This window comes from Malurus melanocephalus, unplaced genomic scaffold (genome assembly GCF_030028575.1).
Source record: "Malurus melanocephalus ecotype Western Australia unplaced genomic scaffold, MMel_1.1 scaffold_868, whole genome shotgun sequence".
Classification (NCBI taxonomy): Eukaryota; Metazoa; Chordata; class Aves; order Passeriformes; family Maluridae; genus Malurus; species Malurus melanocephalus.
The window spans coordinates 17,282-28,449 of NW_026624100.1; the positions used below are offsets into that span (position 1 = coordinate 17,282).

Consider the following 11,168-nt stretch of genomic DNA (forward strand, 5'->3'; position numbering starts at 1 on the left):
ACTGATCTGCTCCAGGGACAGTGCCCTGTGCTGTGGCACTGATCTGCTCTCAGTGACAGTGCCCTGTGCTGTGACACCGAGCTGCTCCAGGGACAGTGCCCTGTGCTGTGACACCGATCTGCTCTCAGTGACAGTGCCCGGTGCTGTGGCATGGACCTGCTCCAGGGAGAGTGCCCGGTGCTGTGGCACTGAGCTGCTCCAGGGACAGTGCCCGGTGCTGTGGCACTGATCTGTTCTAAGGGACAGTGCCCGGTGCTGCTCCCAGGGACAGTGCCTGGTGCTGTGGCACCAATCTGCTCCCAGGGAGTGCCCAGGGCGAGCCACCAGTGTGCTCCACAGCTCCGCGGGGACAGCAGCAGAACCCGGGGAGCCCGGACAGACAAGGCGAGCTCCTGTGCTCTCACAGCTGCCCCAGCCCTCCGGCAGGAACTGACTCAGCCTGACTTTTCCTCTCCCAGAGGCAACTGCTCCACAGATTCCCTTCTGCAAATGTCKCTTTGTAGTCACCTGCTAGAGGCCAGGAGCACGGGCTGGGAGAGAGCTAAGCCCAGCACTCCCCCCTCACAGCTGCATATTCACCCCAAACACCCACAAAACCCTCTTATAAATTAACCATTTTATTGAATATCAATAAACCGTATATAATTATATAAAAAGTTTCATCAGTACAAAATCGTGGCACAAAAATATAAATACCAGTGTACCTTTGAAATGTAAACATCCTCTTTGTAATGATTCCATGAAAACAATGTTTAAAGAAAGATGCATTCAGGAGGCACCTGTCAATACCCATAAATAGGGCTTTTGGCACACACCTGTCGATGGACAGCCTTGGGACAGGCCACCATTGTATCAGCTGACAAGTGCCTGCTATTAGTCACAGTTCTCTTGAAAAGCAGTTGTTAAGAGTCATATTAACAGGTGCTTGAGTGCATAGCTGCTCTGTAAACAGGGCTGGGGTTTGAAATGGCTACCCCCGCCTTTCATGGACACTGTTAATCTCGCAGGCATTGCAAATTGTCATTGTGCTGGGGAGAAGCAGCTGCTTCACAACTACTGGGATACTGTATTATTGCATAGTTACACCTTCTACAGGCGGGCTCTATACACTCGGGTGTGGGGGGGGGACGTTTTGCCCTTCATAAAAAAATATTGGTTCTTAAAAATTACCAAGTGGTTACGGTGTTAAAAAAAAAAAAAAAACAAACCCAACACAAAAGCCCCAATCCCCCAAGCTACATGGTCGCAGTGTTGGGTACCGGCGCGGGGTGCAGGTCCAGCCCTGCAAGGTGCCTCGGGCAGGGGGGCACCTGCTGAGGGGCAGCACTGTGCCCCCGAGTTTCACACTCAGCTCTGAGTCCAGCCCTGCCAGCCCAGATGCCAGCGTGGGTCCAGTGGTCACAGCACCGAGCCTGAGATCGAGAAGCGTTTGGACAAAACAACGCTGGCAGGCACGTGGAAGGGTTCTTAGGAACTCCTGCACGGGGCCAGGAGTTGGACTCGATGATCCTGAAGGGTCCCTTCCAGCTCAGAATATTCTATGATCAGGCTCACGAATTGCACTGGAGGCACCGAGGGAGGAGTGTGAGGGTCTCAAGGGCCAGAGCAGCAGTGTCCAGCCCGGTGCACACCGCAACGGAGGAAACTAACTCCTACAGAATCTAGTTATGATATAGGCATTTGTGCTGAGAGAGGCCATGGAGTCCTCAGCGAGAGCCGGAGCAGCCCGTCTCCTCATGCTTGTGCAGCAGCGACATGCGGGAGAAAGTCCGCGAGCAGGTTTTGCACTGGTACTTCTTTACATCTGAATGGGTCTGCAGGTGGGCGCGGAGATTAGAGCGGTCAGCAAAGGCCCGGTTGCAGTGTGTACAGGAAAAAGGCTTTTCACCTATGGGACAAAGAGAAACGCTCCCAATTAACCAGTGCATCAACACATGGGGAATATCAAAGAAGGAACCATTCATTAGCCAAAGTTTGTGCAGAGCGCAGTGAAAAGAAGTGCTGGCTGTTATTGTTCAGAGGAAAAGCCGGGCATGTACAGCATTGCTCGGGGGAGAACTGCCAGCTTGGGAATTGTCTGCTCCCAGAAAAAGCTCTCCTGTGAGCCACGGAAAATTAATGCTGGAAACATCTGCAAGGAGCACGGCAGTTGCACACACAGACCAAGACACGAAACTCGTCTCCTGCGCGGAGCCAAGCGAGGAGCTCGCAGCGAGGCAGGAAAGCCGAGCGCTGTGTGTTAATTATATCATAGCAGGCAGCGGCTGCGAGGCGCCAGCCCGGGGTGAGTGCAGCTATTTCCTCTGCAGAGCCCCGCGCTCCCCCTTCTCCTGCCCGGATCGCAYTGAAAAGCCTGGCCAGGGTGAATTCCTCCCAGAAAGACTCTTTTGGAGGAAACAAATGTGTATGCTCAATTTGGAAAGCACAATTAAGTCTACCCGGCTTCCTTCAGCCATCATCTTTAGCACGTTAAGAGGGTGTGAAATCAGTGCCAAGTCACAATTACACCGTCCCACAGCCCCACAAAGGATGCTCGGGAGATGCTTTGTCGGGCGGCCGTGGCAGCGGGGTGGGCTGCAGCTGCGCACCCGGCCGTGTGCCAACAGGTGCCTCCAGCACCTGCCCACCGGCCAAGCCCAGCCTAACGGGCACATCCCAGAGCCGGGCTCATGCCCTGAGCTGGGTTCATCCCCACCCTGGGTGCTGAGCGGGTGGGCAGCTGTGGCTGCGGCTCTGCCCGGGCYGGGAGCCCTCGGGGAGGCAGCGGTGGATGTTTTGGGCATGGCCRGGCAGGGAGGGAGGCTCCGGCAGTGTCACATTCTGTCAGCGTGTGCCATCCCTCCCGGGCCGGCTCTGCGCTCACAGCAGCCGCACGGATTTACAGGCTGGGCCTTGACCCCGCGCTCCGTTCCAGCCGAGAGGATATTTAAAGGACATTTTAGAGAGATGTGCCAAGGGGGTCTGGGAAGTCCTTATCTTCCGAGATAACAGCCGGGCCGCCGATTCGCTGGGGGCAGTGGAGCAGGGAAGCTGGAGGTGATAAGGGAGGGAGGAGAGGGACAAAAGGGAACATTACCAGTGTGCGTCCGGATGTGGCCCTGCAGCAGCCAGGGCCGGGAGAAGGCCTTCCCGCACATCTTGCAGACGCAGGGCAGCGTGTGGCTCCGGATGTGCATCTTGAGAGCCCCCAGGCTCACGTACTCCTTCTCACAGTACTTGCAGCTGAAGGATTTCCTGGCCTGGGCGTCGCAGTGCAATTGCTTGTGCTTGGAGAGCCCGGCGAAGGTGGAGTACGCCTTGGCGCACTGGGCACAGCGGAAGCGCTCGGCGGTGGCGGGGGCCGAGGCCGGGCTGGGGGGCCCCGAGCTTTTGCCTTCATCCTCCTCGCTGGAGAGCGCCGTCAGGTCCAGGGCGGGGGCCGCACCGCCCGCAGCCTCGGCGCCCGCAGCGCCCGGGAACAGGCTGGACAGGAGCCCCGCGTCCCACACCAGCGGAGGGTARTAGGCGCCGGGGCCGAGCACCTCGGGCGGGGGAATGACGGGCAGCGGGCACGTCTCGTACAGCAGCGGGGCGCTCAGCACTGCGGGAGGTGGCAGCGGTCAGTGGGGCCCGCGGAGCCCTCGCAACGGGGGCGACGGGCCCGACCCACCCCGGGGCTCTGGGACCCCATCCCAGCCCACCCCACTGGAGCCCACCCCGCGGCAAAGGGGACGCACCTCACACCAGAGACCCCCGCCCTACCGCGATGGATGGGGTGCAGGGAATCCCACGCTCCCGCCCACTCCCGGCACGGGGAGCTCCCCACGCACCCAAAACCACCCCATGAGGGAGCCCCCGGTGCCACCACCCACCCCGGGGTGCCAGGGAGCGGCTCGGCATCCCGAGACACGGAGGATCGCGGACCCAACCTCACACGAGTTACACAAAATTGAAAAAAAACCCAAACCAAACAAACAACAAAACTCCCGAAACAAACAAAACGCACCCCAAACAAATAAACCAAAAGACAATTCCGCAACCCTGCGAAAAGCCGCTGAGTCCCCACCGCGTGGAGCCTTAGGGMGATCCCGCAGCAGAGCCCCCGCCCCACCCGCGGAGCGCCCCACGTGCCCGGCCCGGCTCTCCACGCACCGGCCTGGCTCTCCAGCTCGCTGTAGTTGGGTTTCTTGCTGGCCGAGAAGTGCTTCTTCACCAAGAAGGAGCGGGGCATCTTGCAGCCCCGGTGCCGCCGCTGCCGCGGGGTTGCGGAGCCGCCGCGCCCGCAGATATTGGCGGGGCCGGGGGCGGGGAGGGCGGCGGGGCCGCCCCCGGGGATCGCAGCCAATGGGCCGGACTGGACGGGACGGGGCGGGCACGGGCACGGGCAGGTGGCGGCCACGCCGCCGGGGCTGAGCCGAGCCCGGGGGGAGCCCGGGGGGAGCCCGGGGGGAGCCCCGGAGTATCCCCGGAGTATCCCCGGAGTATCCCCGGAGTATCCCCGGAGTATCTCCCGCGGGGCGGCCGCGCTGCCCGCCCGGTACCGGAGCTGCTGATGCTGCTGCCCGAGCCGCTCCTGGCTCCTCTCCGGAGGGTTTCCCGTGCCGGGCTCCCCGCGGCTCCAGCCGGTGTTCCGGGGACAGGTCAGAACCCTGACCCACACACCCACGGCCGCAGCGGGCTGGAGGAGGGCGCTGTGCCGGCCGCTGATTCCCGGAGCCCCTCCTGCCGCTCCTTCCCCTGCCCTGCGGCTGCGGCTGCGGTGCAGGTTGGGACACAGCCCTGGAGGGAAGCACGCTTCGCCACAGGTTTAATAATCCCCTGGGAAGAGGCAGTGACTTTTGGAGCAGCGGGAAGGATCCGGCGCAGCTCTCCTCCCGCTGCCACGGGTCAGAAGCACCTGCTCAGACACGCTTTTCCTTTCTGCTGGGAAAGTTTTGGGCAGCACAGCCTTCCCCCAGCAAGCTCCCCTCTGCTCTCTTCCCTCCTGCCTTGCCCTCTTTTCCACGGGCAGGGTGGGTCAAATATCTCCGCTGAGGCTCACGCTCCCTTTGGTTTCCCGGTGCCCGTGGAAGGTGCCCGGGTGCTGCTGGCGGGCTCCGGGGCAGCGGTGAGCGGCGATGTACCACCCCTCCAGCCCGGGCTAACAGCTCATGCTGTCCCTCGGCTCCGGCGGAGGTTTCCCCCTGGAAGGGCTCAGGGCACGGGTCCAGGCACCTGCTGCAGGAGCCGTGCTCAGCCCGGGCCAAGACAGCTGCCAGAGGAGGAACAGATCCCGCTGGGAGCTCCTCCTGCGGCCCTGCCGCTCGGAAAAGGAGCGTGTGCTCGGCCACTCGTGACTCAGTGGTCACACATCGCTGTGCCAGCCCTGCTGACCACATGTTTCTGTTTAGCGACGTGAAATGCAGAAGTGGGAGCAAAGCTTTCCACTGGCACGGCTGCAGCTCAGGGGCTGAGCTCCCTCAGGGCAGGAAGAGCTCGGGAAGCCTGTCCTGGCAGCCACGCGCATCCTGCCCAGGCCAGACACGTTTGCAAACTCYTTCCCTGCAGCCATGTGCTGCCGGATCATCCCTCCTTTGCTGCGGAGCTGCCCGTGGCTTTCAGCAGGTGTTAATCTGCAAAACTCATCCCTGGATCAGCCTGAACTTCAGGGCGAGATGTGCCCCCAAAGGCCTTGGGGGACACAAATCACAAAGGMCAGGTTTTCCCCCTTCTCTTGGGGGTCCGGGGGTGCAGCTCCCCGCGGGGACGGTGCAGGTGCCTCCCCGGCCCCTCCCCGGYGCCCCCCGCTCCTCCACCTGCCGCGGATGTGGTTTCACTGGGGACACTGCACGAGGAACACAGCGAGCTGGTTTTCTTTCTGAAATGGTAATAATCAGATCTGTTCCAACCACTGCGCGTGGAAAAAACGTGCCTGTGCTAGGGGAAAAAACGAGATCAGTGGAGAAAGAGAGCTGAGCTGCCTGTGCCTGTGAGCCAGAATGCTGCGGGACAGAGAGCAGGACGCAGRGGAGGGGAAGCTGCAGGAGCTCATGGGCTGGAAGTGGCAGTGGGTTTCTCAACAGTCCCACCCTCACCATCAGCTGAGCTCCAGGGTGGTCAGGGCAGACCTGCCACCAGCCTGGCACAGCCCCAGGCCCAGACCYGCAAGGACTGGCCCAAGGACCGCCTCACAAGCACATTTCATCCTTGGCAAAATGTCTGTTGAAAATTCTTATTTCTACTTCCTTGGCCCCCGGCTCCATGAAGCATCTCGAGTACCGGGCTACAGAGCAGAGTGAGGCTGTGGCAGGRCACAACTTTGCTCACGGGGTGGGCTGTGAGCCCTCGCTGGAAGCTGGAGAAGCTCCCGGAGCCCGGYGGAGGAGGCTGGGCCGGGCAGAGCGCCGGGAGCAGGGAACGCTTCTCTCTCCGAGATGCAAGACCTCCCTCTGCCGTCAGCGCACACGGAGCTGCTCTGGGGCTCATCCCCACCCCGGGGCTGGGCGAGGGACCCCCACTCTGCTCGGGGAACTAAAGCCTCTCCCAGAAGCTCCTCGGAATTACTTGTTTTAAACCTCAGCATCTGGGTGCTGGTAGAGACAGAATAAATGTGAGAAGAACTAGAAGAGAGATCTAAGCCTGTAGCTTGAGGTGGGCTCACCAGTASAGCTGGGCAAAGGCCTTGCAGAAAATTTGCTGTTCTCTTTTCGATCAGTGACATGAGGACCCAGAACACACCATCGATGCTTTGGCAAGATCTCCTCCCCCAGCCTAAGGAGGCTGTGGGGATTTACTGCTGCAATTCCAGATGAAGCAATTCCCGTGCATTAGGCAATTAATGCTGGCAATTTATCAGATCTATTAAGATCAGCCGCCCTCTGGAGACAATTCATTTAATAAAATAGCTCCACTGCAAGCCTGTCTCCTCCCATGGTGTCTCTCTGTGCTAATTGTCCTCCTAAGGCCGGCTCCTTGTGCCAGACATGGGAAATGTCCCAGCTCGGGGCTGGCCCGATTGCATTATCCCCACAATGTGGCTGCAGGATCAGCTGCTGACGAGGTGAGAGCAGCTCTGTCCCTCACTCTGCCCAGGAACTGACGGGTTTAGAAGCCCAGATTGGTTTATTAGCGAGGCRTTTTTTGCTACCCAAACGAGATGAGTGGCAAAAACTCATCTGCCTCTCAGCAGTGTGGCTTTAAATCAGTCRGGGAGTCTCAGTCAGGCTTAAACCACGGAGTACAAACACTCTGGGCACTCAAAGGAAACGTGGACTATGAGGAAGAAATGACAAGAGGTGACACCAAAGTAGGATTTTATAAATTAAATGGCCTTTATTTGTAACTTGTCTTCAAAAGTCAAAAACATGACAAAGTAATTGCTTGGAAGCTTCTAATTGCTCCTTAGACATTTTATCAGAATTGCATGGAAGTGCACTTAGAACAGCAGGAGGAATCTGGATTCCTGGCAATGGACATCATCAAACTGCAGTGTAGCCAGATCCCAGAGATCCCCATCCAATCCCCAATACACTGCCACCACTTCAGGGTCAAGCATTAAATCAACCACCCCAAACACAGCACTGGCCCCACAGAACCRGGAGATTGCACATCTCCCACCCCAYTGCACTGGGCTGCCATCCCCACACGGGTGCTCAGGGAAAGCACAAAGCCCAAGGTCAGCTGAGAGGTGTTAGAGGTCTGGCTGGACACAAAGTTCAATCACGAGGTTTTAGCTGGAGTGTGTTTCATTATTTTCAGGGTAAGGCTGTGCTGCAGTCTGCAGAGCAGGATGGAAGAAGGTCACTGCTCCAAACAATTAATAAGTGCTCAATCCTGGGGCACTGCAGCCCACTGTTCCATTACAAAGCTTACACTGGACATTTCAACACTACCATGATTTACAGGTTCTGCTCCTTACACTCTCAGATCTCAGCAGCTTSTCTGTGAACTTAATGAAAGCATCAAATTCAAATCAACTAGTCTCCATGGTAAATGTGTAGGCTTGAACACGGAGTATCCATTTCYCACAGGCTGGAATTGTCCTGCTTTCAGGGTTATATTTTACTTTTCCTGACTCTACACACACACTGCCAGATGGCAAGCAAATCCAAGTACACCTTCAGCTACTTTAGGAACATTTAAATGAAGAACAGGAATTCAAAATACCTGATAAAATCAGTGATGCAGAAAGGAAGTGCTATGCCAGTGCTATGAATTACTCGTAAGTTTTGCCACCAGCTTGCCTTGAGAGATGGAAAACCCAGGAATACATATGAAAATTTTAGTTTAAATTGAAAGCAGAGGCATTGAAAAACCTTCAGAATTTCCCTATCAGCCCTAAGGCCTAAAATTACTAGGAAACCAGTTTCAGAACCACCAATTTAATCATAAAGCCAGCAATTTTGATTAATATTTGCTAGGACTGTTAAAAAAATTATGCATTTTAACTAAGACCAACACTAAAGTTCATTTTCCAGGCAAAAAATTATAGTAAGAGTATGGAGGAAAATAATCATCATGCATAGAACTGAAGTATTTTAAACTTTACACAGTGCAAAGATTTCCTAGGAAAGTTTGCAGTTTGAACACTCCTACTGAAGATATGTTTTCCACATAGTTGAGAGGCTGCCTGTAGGACTGGAACACTGGGAAAYGTTATGGAATCACAGGTATCAGAGGTCACTTAAATGAGAGCTGGTCTGACAGTTACAGTTAGCACCTGAAGTCTCACTAAARGGGAACAGAGCTACAAATACACCTCACATACAATCACTTGAGATATGTAAATGAGACTGGGAAGAGATATTTATTAACTAGTTCAGGCCATTCCATTTGGAATGTTTTTGATTTTAGAAGGTCAAATAAACATAAGTGCCAAAGAAATCAATAGGCATAGGGAWAGGGAGAAATTCCCAGGTGTAGATYTACAATGAAACTGAGTCTAAGCAAGTAGAAAAATGGGGCTGACAGGGCTGAATGTCAGAGACCATGATACCAAAAGACTGAGTGGCACAGAAATATCAAACCAGGATTTAAAACTGAGATAGGATTAAAGTCTTCTGTACTTCTGGACGCCTGAGTTAATCTTGGGATGTGCAGGGAGAAGTGCAAGGATGCTGGGCATTTCCCCCTCGTGGAAGCTTGGGTTTACAGTAAATCTTCTGGCTGGATCATTTATCCCGCAAGGAACGCATCAAAACCTGTGCCATCATGTCATCTTCATCAGCATCATAATCCTGGAACAAAGGGCACAGAAACTCTGTCACTGGTTAACACAGCAGCAAGAGCTGCATTTCCCTGTGATCTCTGGATTTCCCAGGAAATCCTGCTCCAAGGACACCTCTGCAGGCTGGGATTTCACAGCAGTGCCCACGGAGCACCCCGGGTTATGAGCTCCAGGCTGCACTCCMAGGGGTGCACACACATACCACAAAAGTGTCGTAGGAAAAGCGGTGTCGTCTCTGCAGGTGCTCCATGAAGTTGGCACTCCTGTAATTGGGGTCTCCCCATGGCATTGAGGCACAAATTGGGCAAACCTTCAAGAAAAAAAGATAACAGTTAGGGCCCAGTGGTTCAGTGCTTTAATATTGACAGTAAGAACAGCAGGGCAGGGACAGCCTGGGGGACTGCAGCTYATTTGTGCTGTCACTATTCTGTATGCAAACTGATGGCCAGTAATCATGGGACATTTAATACAAAAGCCTCAGATAACCCTGAATAATTTTAATTCATGCCTCAGATCCCTGAAATGGAATGGCTTAATCTTCTCTCACATTCTGAAAATCAGAACTCACTAAAGGCTCTTGCTTTAGAAGATTTCAGCCTTTATTTCTCAGTAGCAGGAAAGTTTCCTTGGTYTACTTTGCAAAGATCATTTGTCTCCAAGACAAAAAAGGAACTTTTTTCCCCTGACTCATCTGGAATTCCAAAAAACTTCCCAGAAAAAAATGAAAGTTTCAAATTCAGTTCCATGTTTGGCAGTTCCTCTTACATGAGAGGAAGTATCACAGATGGATTACTAGAATGATGCACTATTTCTTGCAAGCATTTTCCCTGACAGTTTATGGCATCTCCTTGCTGAAAACAAGAGGGAAAATAAGGAGAGAATTAAATATTTGACATTTTTTTGAGATTATATTGTATTAATTTGCTGTGCCTAATTACTCTGAATGTGTGCCATTTTTCAAGGATGAAAGGAGGATGTGGCCCAGCTGCAGTGGGAGCAGAGACCAGAAACCCACAGAAAGGTGACACCAGAACCACACCAGGCTTGGAGACACAACCAGCACAGCCACACTCACTCAACAGCAGCAATTACATTTACTTAATTCAAGATTAAGCCTCTAACTCATTRTTTCAAAGSGCTTTAAGACCAGACTTCAGTGCAATTSTTGCACCAAGACTTTTTATTACCACTTGTTTTGCATCCATGCTGTGCAAAGCTTTGCAGTGTTCAACCAGTCCTTCTTGATCAAAGTTCTTCTCGCTGCAATATGGACAAGGGAAGGTGAAGCGATTTGGGAAGTTCCTGGTTGGGGGAGAAAAAGAGGTTATTTACAAATACAGATTATTCAAAGCAGTCAGATTATTTATGCAATTAAAGCAAGCTAATTTTAACAATCAGTTTGTAAACTCCTAACAGTMTCTTAAGGAACTCAATATTTGGAACAGTCCATATTTGGAATGAATTACAGCTCTTCTACAAATGTTCTAAGTGCCATTTATCACTTTTTTTAAATGCCAGGGTACCACCCACCAGCCACACACACACGAGTGCACTGCCACCAATTTTCACATCCGTCACTGTGGGTGTGTACAATCAGGAGACAGAAAGGCATTTAAAAAACCAGCCACATCTACCMAATACCCTGATCTTAGAGATGTCCTGTGCATGGACTAAGCAAAGCAGCAGTTTGCCTGGGCACTCAGCTGCAGGGTTAATGCTCAGTTTTTAACTGTGTAAAAATTAACACTCAAACAGATCAAGGAGGTAAAGTCTAYTTTCCAAATTCTTTCTTGTGAGAGAAGCCCAGCATTTCAGAGCAGAGGTGTTACCTGGTGCTGTGGAGGGGCTCTTTAGTAACAGCTTTCACCCCTTCCATGATGTAATTCTGGTACTTGGAGCAAGAGGCTGCGTGGCTGCGCATCTTGGAGAGGTACATCTGTGTGGAAACAACAGCACAGCAAGGTGAGCTCAAACCACCTGCACT

General features: G+C 53.8%; 2 protein-coding genes across 2 annotated transcripts in view; both read right to left on the reverse strand.

Moving 5' to 3' along the window:
• Positions 1-1,193: 1,193 nt before the first annotated feature.
• On the reverse strand, positions 1,194-4,242 carry LOC130585348 (protein snail homolog Sna-like). Its single transcript, XM_057385799.1, has 3 exons — positions 4,132-4,242; positions 3,077-3,580; positions 1,194-1,888 (listed from the first exon to the last, which is right to left on the reverse strand). Exons 1-3 carry the CDS (start codon positions 4,208-4,210, stop codon positions 1,707-1,709), a joined length of 765 nt encoding a protein of 254 aa, XP_057241782.1. The 5' UTR covers positions 4,211-4,242; the 3' UTR covers positions 1,194-1,706.
• A 3,023-nt stretch (positions 4,243-7,265) lies between these two features.
• RNF114 (ring finger protein 114) overlaps positions 7,266-11,168 on the reverse strand; it is a 6,034-nt gene continuing 2,131 nt past the window's right edge. The window contains exons 3-6 of the mRNA XM_057385798.1: positions 11,014-11,120; positions 10,372-10,486; positions 9,387-9,494; positions 7,266-9,194 (exon numbers count right to left, since the gene is read on the reverse strand). Of these exons, the coding sequence (XP_057241781.1) occupies positions 9,129-9,194; positions 9,387-9,494; positions 10,372-10,486; positions 11,014-11,120 (396 nt within the window). The 3' untranslated portion in view covers positions 7,266-9,128. The remainder of the gene's footprint in view (positions 9,195-9,386; positions 9,495-10,371; positions 10,487-11,013; positions 11,121-11,168) is intronic.